This window comes from Anthonomus grandis, chromosome 11 (genome assembly GCF_022605725.1).
Source record: "Anthonomus grandis grandis chromosome 11, icAntGran1.3, whole genome shotgun sequence".
Taxonomy (NCBI): domain Eukaryota; kingdom Metazoa; phylum Arthropoda; class Insecta; order Coleoptera; family Curculionidae; genus Anthonomus; species Anthonomus grandis.
The window spans coordinates 17343612-17356315 of NC_065556.1; the positions used below are offsets into that span (position 1 = coordinate 17343612).

A 12704-nucleotide genomic window follows, 5' to 3' on the forward strand; every position below is an offset into this window, starting at 1 on the left:
GCATTTTTATTGATCTCGCAAGAGCCTTTGACACTGTGGCACATAAAATTCTCTTATAAATACTGGGTGACGTGGGTTTAAGAGGTACTAAGTTAGCACTCTTTGAGAAGTAAAAAATAATAATCTCGTTGGAAAGATGGGTACAGTTGAATGTGGTGTGCCACAGGGTCCAGTCCTGGAACTACTCTTATTTTTGATCTATATGAACAACCTTACAAGAATTTTACCTATAATAAATTGTTGTGTTATTTGTTACGCTGATGATACAGTAATTCTAGTAAAAGTAAAATCATGGTCAGAAGTGCAGAAGCTAGCTGAAAAATATATCAGATTAATTAAACTTTGGATGAATCAGCACCTGCTAACTCTACATGGTAATAAAACCCACTTTATAAATTTCTCGATTTATAACAGTAGTCAACAAGAAAAACCTGTGGAACTAACAATACATAATTATCCTTGTTTTGCAAATCAGATGGAAAATTGTACTTGTGATTCTAAGATTTCTTCAGTTTTGTACACAAAATACCTCGCAAAAGATACAATATGCATTGATTACATAACTAAAAAGATAAGGAAAAGTGGTCAGACTGAATTAAATTGCAAAAAAAAGTTCAATCCATTCTAAATTACGGTATAACAATTTAGGTTATAATCTGGTTATCACTCAAAACTATATACTAAAAATAATAAATAAAAAACCAAAAAGATACTTAACAGTTAATTTGTTTTTGGAAAGTGGTGCTCTTACTGTAAGAGAACATTACCTGAAGATCACCCTTAACGTTATGAAAAATAAAAACATTTATAAGATTCGATCACAACGCCTTAATATTACTAGATCTGTCGCGAGAGAACATGTTTTTTGACCAAGGTAGATTTTACAATTTGTCAACGTTATATTTCTTGTGTGGGGCCAACACGAATCTTTAATTTTATACCACACGCTTTTAAGGCTATGAGAAAAAAAATTGTTTAATATACGCATAACCGAATGGATCAGGTGTAATTATGAAAATGCTTTGGTAAAGCCACCTTTTCTAACTTAAACAAATGTTATAATTACAGGTATATTTGCAAATATTATTTATTGATAGAATAGAAGAATGAATTTATTTAAATACAACTTTTACAAATTTAATCTAAGTTAACTAAATTTGGTTTTTATAACAGGCTCTCAAATTTATTGTTAAATTATTGTTGTATTCTGAAATACTGTGTCCAACAAACACTAACTTTGTAACAATACTGTACAATTTTAAGTAATATATTTGAATTTAAATTTGAGCTTTGGCAACACGGAGTCTAGCGTGCCTCCCTCTACTTCTTAAAATGCGAATTTGCCAGTCATGGGATCATAGGCCGATTATGGGTTCATCCGAAAATACGGCATTTTCCCAATTTTTAATAGTTCAATTTTCATTTTTCAGACATCAATTTAAATGATCAGTTTTAGCTCTTAACTGTCTTTTGCGATATAGTTACTGAGCGCGAAGTCTTTTTCTGATGGTTTCCACAGTTACATTAATACCTGTATGATCTTTGGATAAGATGTAGGATTTCTTCATGCTAATTGAACTACAAAACAATTCTGTTCTTCTGTAGTGACTCTTCCACGACCTCTCTTAGATCTATTTTTTCGTGTACCTTGTTCCAGAAACCTTGAATAGGTTTTTGAAACAAACCCTTGTGTAATCCTTCATGTACCTACGATCTGCTTTTGTGCCATGCCTTGTTCTTCCAGAGAAATAATTCTTTCTCTCTGGAGTTCCGATAACCGTACGTACGACAACTTTATTTAAATGTGCGAAAATAATGAAATTATAAACTTTGCCAGGACAAGTGTTTTTAATTGTTTTGTTTATTTACCAGATCTTATTAGCAAACACGTGTTTTTAATCGCTTGTAACAAAAAAATGCGAATATTTTCTATTATTACTGGGTGATTCCATCTAAATTTTGTTGAGTGTACTTTTACAACAGGTGAGTGATTATAGACGGTCTCGTCTCGTAAATAAATGTCTTGTCTTGTAGTACCTATGCGTAGCCCGGTTTCATCACTATATTCAAAGCAAAAACCCGCCCTCCCCGCCGTCCCCTACATGTCACATGCATCCCAATACACCCATTAGTCTATTGCTTAGTGCCGGTGAGATCACGTCTCCGCGTTTCCCCGTCCGAATTTTGTTTTACGTTTTTTGAATAGTGATAATGGCTTCTCCAAAACCCCGTCATTCTTTTGGAGATCGCGGTGTTTTGTCGGATATTCTTAAATCGGTAAAATCTTTAGATAAAAGATTGCGGAAAATTTGAAGATAAAAAGAGGTATGGAAGCCAATCTAGAACAATTAGTCAGCGGAATCGTTCCAATTCACGGCATGTCTCGCCATCGCCCGAGAGTTTTTATCGGCGACCCTTTAGGCCAAAATCCCGTGTCTACTCGAGACGTCGCCGTATTTTATCGTCTTCTTCTTCTAGCTCGGGCTCAGACAATTCTCGGTCCCCTTCTAATCGTTATCAGGAGAGGAGAGATCGGAGGGGGGGGGTACACCACCCCTCAGTGTGGAGGTAGAAGTACCGCATTTTGATGTTTCTGTATTTCTCTTATCGGGACCCATTTTGCTTATGCCTCAGTGACGGGGCGGTGATATCGACAGTGAGTTCTTTATCACCTCATCATAGGAATGGGATGCGGCAGATTTAAGCCCCAGGGATGGGGTAGCGATAAGGATAGTGAATTCTTAATCGTTTCTATGCTGCCTAACAGAAGAAGAATATAATACGTTGATCATTTATTTTATTGGGGTGTATTTTAACTCCCTTTTCCCTCTATCGTTATGTTACTTTTATGCTACTACCGATTGTTTTGGATATGGGGCACGATTCTGTTCAGGTTCCTGAAAATAGAGACTTACAGTCTCTTTTGGGTGACGAGTGTGTCACCCCGACCCCTTTTGCAGCTCCGCTTCACAATGATATCGCAACTTGTTGGGATTGTATATTGAGGAAAGGTTTGGACCCGGATAAGCGAGCAGAAGTAATGCTCAAATATTCCCCTCCCGAGAACTGCAAAAATGTTATTCTTCCTAATCTTAATCTTCATGTCAAGGGGCGTTGTCTGAATCTAATGAAAAAAGGGATGCTCGTCTAGCCAATTTGCAGAAGCAGGTTGGGGGATATCTGCCATAGGTAAAGTTCTCTCGTGCCTTTATCAAAAAGGCGAGGAGGGGGATAAAGAGAATATACAGGTGCTTAGTGATGCTGGTCGCCTTTTGTCCGATGTACATTACCAGAAGACTACATCTCGCAGAGAACTGGTTTTGTTAAATATTAACAAGGACTTGAGGGACACCCTCGCTAACTCTTCTCCAGGCGAGTTGCTTTTTGGATCGAATCTGGAGGATGTTATAAAGGCTAAGAAGACCATTGACCTTTCAAGTCAAGGTTATTAAGGGGCCGCCTCAATCTGTAGTTACCAAACCTTTAAACTACTACCGTCCATTCAAGTCGAATCGAGGAGCATTCCGGAGTGGACAGCAATTGCGTCAAGCTCCTCGCTCAGGACAGCTAGACAAGACCCAACTGTTCAAGAGGAAACAGAATCAGTGGCAAAGTAGGGACAGATACCGTTAGAGGAGAGTAAACATGCTGGTCGTTTAAGATTTTTTGTTAATAGATGGAAAAGATTTACCAATGATACATTCATTTTATCTTGGTTGTCGGGATATATGATCCCTCTTATTAGTACCCCAAAACAAATCACTGTATGTGGGGAGACCCGTTGGTCTAATACTGAGAAACTGTTAATAAGGAAATCAATAAATGATCTCTCATTATCAGGCGCTGTAAGTCGCGCATCTGAATGTTCGAACCAATTCATATCTAAAATATTTCTTGTTCCTAAATCGGATGGATCGTATAGACTGGTGGTAAATTTAAAGAATTTTAATAGCTATGTTCATACTAAACATTTTAAGATTGAGGATAGAAAGGCTGTTACTAGTTTAATAAAACCTAATTGCTTTATGGCAACAGTTGACCTTAAAGACGCCTATTTGCTTGTACCTGTGAATAAGCGTCATAGAAAATACTTGAGGTTTGTCTTTGAGGGTGTACTATATGAGTACAATGCCTTGCCTTTTGGACTTAATGACGCCCCATTTGTTTTTACTAAATTAATGAAGCCGGTTGTGTCGGCATTACGGGAACAAGGTTTTATGTCGAGTTTATGTTAGAGCTACGGTTAGCTTGCTGGATCACCTTGGTTTAATTAATTATAAAAAAAAAAAAAAAAAAAGTATTTTAACCCCTTCGCAATGTTGCTCTTATCTAGGCTTCTCTTATAATTCTTGCACTATGACGATATGCCCTACAGACAAGAAACGTCAGTATTTAATAGACTGTGTCCAATCATTTTTTCGTAGAGAGTCTTGTAAAATAAGAGAATTTTCTCAATTGATAGGAAAACTAGTTGCGGTTTGCCCAGGAGTTAAATACGGTTTTCTTTTTACCAAGATTTTAGAGAGGGGAAAATGTTTAGCTCTTAAAAGAACCAAAGGCAATTATAATGCGATAATGGTTTTGCCTAAATGCGTCTTTGTTGAATTAAAATGGTGTACCTGAAATAAAATACAGCACCTTCCAAGGGCATCAAATTGTAACCGTTTTAATTCATATTGCATGGAAATATTCTCGGACGCTTCTTTGACGGGTTGGGGAATTTATTGTAACGGTTTAAATAGCAACCATGGCCTATGGTCGGATTCTGAGGTAAAAAATCACATTAATTTTTTGGAACTGTTAGCCTTATTTTTTGGTCTGAAATATTACGCGAGTCACCTTCATAATTGCAACATTTTATGCAGAGTGGACAACACTACTGCCTTGTCATACGCTAATCGTATGGGTAGTATTCAACACCCTAAGTTAAACGCCCTATCAAGGCAGATTTGGCAATGGTGCGAACAAAGAAATATAGTTATTCGTGCGACATACATTCCTTCAAAGGAAAATGTTGAAGCGGATAGCGCGTCCTGTCATCTCAAAATAGGGACAGAATGTTCCATTTCTGATCAAACATTTCAGAGAACAGGCCAAGTATTTGGTTTTCCATCTATTGATCTTTTTGCAAGTAGAGTCAATAAAAAATGTACTATTTTTGTATCCTGGTTGAGAGATCCGGAGGCTTTTTCTGTCGATTCCTTTACCATTAGTTGGCACGGATTAAAATTTTATGCTTTCCCGCCTTTTTCTTTACTGCCTAAAGTCTTACAAAAAATCATTAGTGACAATGCTGAAGGCATTGTCGTTGCGCCTCTTTGGATTTCGCAACCCTGGTACCCATTATTTTTGTCATTGTTAGTTGATAAACCAATAGTTTTTAAACCGGCTAACGATTTAATTTCTTTTAACAGATGCCCTCACCCTTTAGCCAAAGACCTTTTCCTGGTGGTAGGGAAGTTGTCTTGGAAGCGCTCCGTTTAAGAGGTGTTCCAGACGATTCACTAGAAATTTGTATTTCTTCAATTACGGGCGAGACTCTAAAACCTTATTCATTCGGCTTAAAATCTTGGTGGGAGTTTTGCGGTATAAATGGTTTGGACCCCTTTTCAGTTAACGTAGTGAACGTCTTAGACTTTTTATCGAAGTTATTTAAGAAAGGGTCATCCTATAGTTTATTAAATACCTATAGATCAGCCATAGCTCAGATTGCTGATCCTGATTTAGCTCAAGATTTTCGCTTGAAACGGTTAAAGGGGTTTATGGACTTAGACCTTCATTGCCTAGATACGAAAATTCTTGGGATCCATCAAAGGTATTGGGATATGTCGTAATTTGGACAATGATTCTATCTCATTAGAGTTGCTTTCACAGAAATGTGGTATATTGTTAGCGTTAGCTACGGGCCAACGTATACAGACATTATACAACATTGAGGTTTCAAATATAGAATTAAAAGATAAGTCTATTGAGATTAAGATTCCTAATCGTTTAAAGACTTCTGCTCTTAATAAACCTCAGCCCTTACTGTCTATACCATATTTCGATGAGGATCATAGAATTTGTGTGTCTAGAAGGATAATTTCATATCTGGGGAAAACCCGTGATTTGAGAGGTTCTGTACAAAATTTGTTTATAACCTTTAAGAAACCCCACGTCAGAGCTACAAAACAAACAATAAGTAGATGGTTAAAACGTGTACTAAAATCTTCTGGTACAGATACTAACACTTTCTCCGCTCATAGTACAAGACATGCAGCTACTTCTGCGGCGGCTAGGAAAGGTGTTAGTTTTGATATCATTAGGTTAACAGCTGGCTGGTCTGAATAGTCTAACACGTTTGCGGTGTTTTATAATAGACCGTTGGCTCCGAAAAACAATTTTGCTAAAGTTGTATTTAGTTCTTAGGTTTTGTTTGTTCATTTTTGCGTATATACTTAGTTAAGGTTAACTATTTGATTTTAGTTATATTTTTATGTGCAAAATATTTATTTTTCGTTTGTTTTGAGTTTTCCTACATTTCTTTATTATTTTGTTATTGACGGTTTACAATATAATCTTGTTTGAAGTGATAGCTTGTTGCAAATTGCTTTAAAAATCTACAAGACATTTATTTACGAGACGAGACCGTCTATAATTACAAGATTAAACGAACTTACCTAAGTGAAGTTTGATCTTGATTATAGGAAGGTCTCGTCGAAGTAAATAAACCCAACCCAACCCCTCAGTAATTTCTTCCCTTGGATTTGCAACAAAAGAACCTTTAGCTTTGAACAGGACTAATGGGTGTATTGGGATGCATGTGACATGTAGGGGACGGCGGGGAGGGCGGGTTTTTGCTTTGAATATAGTGATGAAACCGGGCTACGCATAGGTACTACAAGACAAGACATTTATTTACTTCGACGAGACCTTCCTATAATCAAGATCAAACTTCACTTAGGTAAGTTCGTTTAATCTTGTAATTAATGATTCAATATTTCTTATACCTCAAGAGGAAATCCCAAAATAAAAATAACTTAAATGAGAGAAATTTCACTCGAGTCAAGAAATAGGGGGCAAAAGCCTTAAGAGAGGGCATTGTGAAACGCGAAGCCACAGCTCTCGCCGCCGTGGCCTAGCTTCAATTATTCAAACTCGGCTAAATAAGGAATCGAGACATACCTCATTCGTATTCCAGCGGTGCCTCTGGATGGGGAAGTGGTCAGCGCGGGGCAAACTCTCCAGGTTTTCAGGCAGCTTGATGGGTTCGCCGTCTGAAACGAAACGCCGCAACGTTACTTTGGTCGAAAATTATATTTACTTAAGTAAGGGTCATTATTATTGAATATATTGTACAGCACGGACAATATTTCCAGAGACCCTTGAACTATTTTATAATATATGACTTAATATGAAAATCTGTGGAAGAACTAAAATTTAATGGGTACGTTACCTGCCTAAATGAAAAATCTGAAAAACATATTTTATAAAATTCAAATTATGCAAAATTCGCATTGGGAAAAAGTTGTTTATTTTATGCCATTTCTTATTATTTAAACTTATTGGTGTATACTGCATTAGTGGTGAACATGCTTAATTATTGCAATACTGCCTGAGGAGCATAACCAAGTTTTCTTTTCATAATAATATTTTTGTTTTATAACAATAATATTAATGTCAACTTTATTTTATTAGAGGCCTATAACATGATTCCTTCTCAAGAAATGTGAATAAAAGTGGATAAGAAAAATAAATTTTAAATTAAAAAAATTAAAAGTATCTAATATCTATTTTATTAAATATTATAAATGATCTCCGTTGACCTCCATACAGAACACAATTGTTGCTCCAGGCGTCTGCACATATTAGTAAAAATGTCGGGCGTTATTAACTGACATTCATTAGCAATTCTATTTCAATATAATAGAAAACAAATAGTAAAGATATCAAAGGATGATAAAAAAAGGTTATTCTAAACATTTATTTAATATTATAAAAATTGCACAAGGCAGCATACTTAGTCCGGTATTGTTCATAATATTTATTAATGATCTTGATATCCTAATAAATGCACCTAGCCAGAAGATTGTTAAATATGTTGATGACACTAATATTATTATTACTGGTTAATCATTAAAAGAATTATTGAATAAAACAGAAGAATTCTTTGATATGATCACATACTGGTTTAATACAAATAGGTTAATTTTAAGTAAGGAAAAAACAAATATTACAATGTTTCGAACCCAACAATGTAACATACAAAAGCCTTTGCAAATGGAATTTGGCAATAATGATTTAAATGTAAACCAAAATGGTTCATATATCAATGAACACCTTAACTGGTCATTCCATATAAACCAGGTAATAAAAAAGTTAAATTCTATTTGTTATCGTATTAGAATAGTTGGAAAATATATGAATCAAAAATCGTTAAGAATTCTGTACTTCGCTAACTTAGAATATATTGTTAAATATAGTATATTTTTTTAGTGAAAATATCGCATATTACAAAATGTTTCTATTGTTCAAAAAAGGTTGATAAGAATTATAAAATAATGGACTTTCTTCAAAGTTATAGGTCAGTCTTTAGAGATTTAGGTATTATGACCATATATGCCTTATATAGATTTGAATGTTTAATGTATCTTTTTAAAAACAAATATCTTTTCCAATCACAAACGAAGCATAATTATAACACAAGGACATTAAACTTTAAGTATCAATTTCACAAACTTTCACTAACAGAAAAATCTTTACATTATGCATATATAAAACTATTTAACTCCCTACCAGAACACATAAAAAGAATTGTATCAGTTGGAAAGTTTAAGGCTGCAATTAAGGATTTGCTAGTAAAGCTGGAACTATTCTTTAAGACACCATTGTAACTAATCCTAATACATGTTTTTGATGACTTTATTTCATTTCATGGACAGTGTTTGTAATTGTTATGTGATTTGAAATAAAGAGTTTATTATTATTACTAGTATTATTATTATTATTATTATTATTATTATTATTATTATTATTATTATTATTATTTCGAAGTTCTTCAAGGGAGACAGACTTTGTGGCAAATACTATAGTTTTAAGATGACTTCATAAAAAAAATCCAAGCGGGTAAGATCGGGAGATCTAGCAGGCCAGTCTACGGTACCTCTCCGGCCAATCCATCGTTCAAGAAATACATTGTTCAAAAAATGACAGGCGGCAGCAGCATAATGCCCATGTGCCCCATCTTGTTGAAACATATGGGATTGATGGCATCCTGCAGAAGTTCTAAGTACTTTTCAGTCTTAAGATTCGTATTAATAAAAAAAAGTCCAATAATATGGTTTGCCACGATACCAGCCCACACATAAAATTTTGAGGTCACTGCGTATGTGTTTCTCGAAATAAATGAGGATTAGTGTCGCTCCAGTATCAATTTTGCCTTCACTATATAAATAAAAAGAGCATTCCTCCAAAAAATAGACATTGTACAGCAAATTGTACACGACGATCACAATCATCTTCATTTAGCTCATATAGTAGTTTGACTTTGTAGGCCTGATATTTGTGTAATTTTAAAATTTTGTTAACGGTACTTTTAGACACGCCAGACGCGGTAATAATTTTTCGAGCAGATGTATTAGGTCCCATCTCAAAATGCCCCAACATTTCAAAATTTCAAACACTTGGTTTGTCACTGGATGCTAAACTTCATTTTTTCTGTTTTGTACTGATCCTGTAATTATCAAATCCATTACATAAGGATGATTTACCCTTTTATCCGGATGATTATCATTAAGAACACGTGTTTCTCCTCTAGCAGACTCACTTTGTTAATAATAAAGACCCACCAACTCAGTTCTTTCTTGCAGCGTATTAAGCCATTATTATCAATACTATCAATATCAGCAGGACTAGATTAAGCAAATACTTCGTGCTACTGTTGTAATTGCTTACATCAGCAAAACACCGATACCAAATTAAAAATAACTAAACCAACAAAATCGTCGAATTATGCAGGTATTAACTGCATATTTAGACTTTTTTATCAAAATAACTTGAATTTTCGGAATATATTTTTTTGAAGACACCTGGATAATTAAAAAAAAGAAAATATATACAGGCAACAAAATTTCACGATTTAAGCTTTTGAAGAATGTTAGCCAGGTTTACTAACATTTCTGAGAACGAATTAATAAAATAAAAAAATTAACATAGGGCTATGTACAAAATAAATTATTTTCAATTAAAGGTACCAGACCCTTAAACCTATTTAAAAAAAAATAACATGGAGGCTCTGGGGGGATTACAGTTAGCCTAGTTAGTTTACAAGTTGAATCAACCACCTTGCTAAGAAGTGAGTCTAAAAAGGTTCTGAGAGACTTAATTAATTTACACTTAATTCAAGTAGTTACTTATTAGTAAGTAGTTTCTTATTTCACAAGCAACAAACATTCCAGTTGCTCCAAGTTACTAAATTAGCATAAAGATTATTCTCCCTTAAAACTGGCAAATAACGAACACATGATAGCACAGTGAATCACTGAGAAAGTGAAAAGATCTGTAATCATGTAGTCTCATGGTTGACACTAAGTATGAACCATGACACCATAGAGATCTTAACCAAGAACATATCAACAAATTGCCTCAAACAAGGGTTTTTGTGCGCCATATAAATCAAAAAATTGCCAGTAATACTGGTCAAAAGCATGTTTTGAAAGACCTGTACACAACTACAGATGTATTTTGCGAGATTATATATGAGAAATTTACTACTTAATACCTATTTTAACTTAACTCAAACTATTTTTCTTTATTTTATCATTTGACATGGCTAAGCATTCTAGTTGGAAAACATAGGAGCTATCTAATAGAAAACAACAAGTTAGACTATTACGAAAAAGCCAAAAATATCTCTCTGACCTGACTGACGTTTTTAAGGGTGTCACGGCATTGCTCAAACAACTTTATTTAAGTCCAATAATTTATATTAAGATGTTAACATACAGACTTCACCTATATTTTCTATTTGTATAAAAAGGAAAATAAAAAGTTCCTTTCCAAGAAATTCCTATATTAAAAATATATCTACTAAAAATGTATAGTTTTCGATCTACTAAACAGAAAAAAATACAAAGTATAAAAATTTTCAAAGGAAAACTATTCAGTTTACTTGCTAAAAGCCCTATTTATCAATTGACTGAGTTATTTTCTACTACCTTTACATGGCAAACTATATATTAAATGTCGACTCTGTTTTTTTCTTTGTCTACTTAATTATAAGTCAGCTTACTAGGTACAAATAAAAAATATATTTAAAATGCTACTTTCATTTTAGTCACGTTTTGATGTTTTATTTGTGTTTTTTTTTCCTTTCAATATTTGACGGAATATATGTCACCAGATCTATGCTAAAATTAAATAAATTTAAATTTGAATAGGGAATGCTAGTATCACATTCTGCTTATAGTTAATAAAAATGTATGTTAATCAATTTTGGAGAGACAAAGAAAATAAGACCCCCAAATATTTAGAAACCAAAAATTTTGGAAATTAGTCGTACCTTTCATCTAGATCTATTTATATTAACTATGGCTATTATATTCGTATATTAAAAAAAAAACTTTTAAAACTTTATGAAGATGAATTTAATATACTCTAATCCTCAATAAATAAACTTTAAGTTTCAGCTAAACTTTGGCTATGCACAGGCATAAACTGAGCGGACGAGAAACGAAGAAGAATCAGTTTATTTCAAGCAACAATAAGAAGAATAACAATAATAGTTTTAAATTAAACTCAAAAGAAGTGAAAAAGCTCTGAAATGCTGAGAATAACATTTACCGAACAATAGAATAAGGCGTTAACCAAAAGTCTTTAACTGATCTTCACCTTATACGGAGTTCGAAAACGAAATGAAATTAAGCAATTTTCTAAAATAAAATTTATATTTTCTTCTGAGTATATAATGAAAAGAAAAAATGGTCAAAAGGCACTAAATGGACAACGAGAATCTAAACTAGTGGAAATAAAATTGATCTCAAAAGATATACAATATTATGAGTTAAAGCTTCAAGCCTAGCTTTAACTGAGTTTAGGAGTTCCCATAATATATCCTATAGGGAGGTGTTTCTACTAATTCAAAAACTATTGTCATTACTTTTGTAGTACTAAAGACCCCTGATAAGAGCTTTGCTTATACTAATCGGTTTTAATTTTTAAAAAAGGTAGTATTATTTACTTTCATATTATTCAAAAAATAACACAACTTCATAAAAAATACTGAAGCATTAAGAACTGAAGAATAAAGCACCATAAAAATCATGTTACGCATTAAAATTAAACATAAAAAATCTACTAACTGTTTTGCCTTTTGGTAATTTTTTTTCGTGTTTGGCCTTGATTTTTTTATTTTATTAACATACTCTAAAAATATCTACATATCAATCCTTAATAAAGTAAAAAAAACTACATTTAAGCCGCTTAATATCTAGTAAATTAATTAATAAAATATCATAAATAAATGTCAAAACGTGCATCATGCCACATAAAGTTATGCATCAATTAAGTGGACTATGCAAGGTTACTCATGAAATAATTAGCTTTACTGACGAATTGAATACTAATGTTATATATATTACTAAAAATTACGAAAAATTGCCAATTCATGGAAAATATAAAAAATCAAATTAACTGACGATGTAATAATTAGGCCAAATACGTAAAAT

At 33.4% G+C, this 12704-nt stretch overlaps 1 protein-coding gene across 9 annotated transcripts in view; it reads right to left on the reverse strand.

Moving 5' to 3' along the window:
- Window positions 1–12704, reverse strand: part of LOC126742310 (calmodulin-binding transcription activator 2) — a 999827-nt gene that overhangs the window by 337844 nt on the left and 649279 nt on the right. For all 9 annotated transcript variants that reach the window (XM_050448959.1, XM_050448952.1, XM_050448953.1 and 6 more), the window contains one exon: window positions 7165–7256. In XM_050448959.1, the coding sequence (XP_050304916.1) occupies window positions 7165–7256 (92 nt within the window). The remainder of the gene's footprint in view (window positions 1–7164; window positions 7257–12704) is intronic.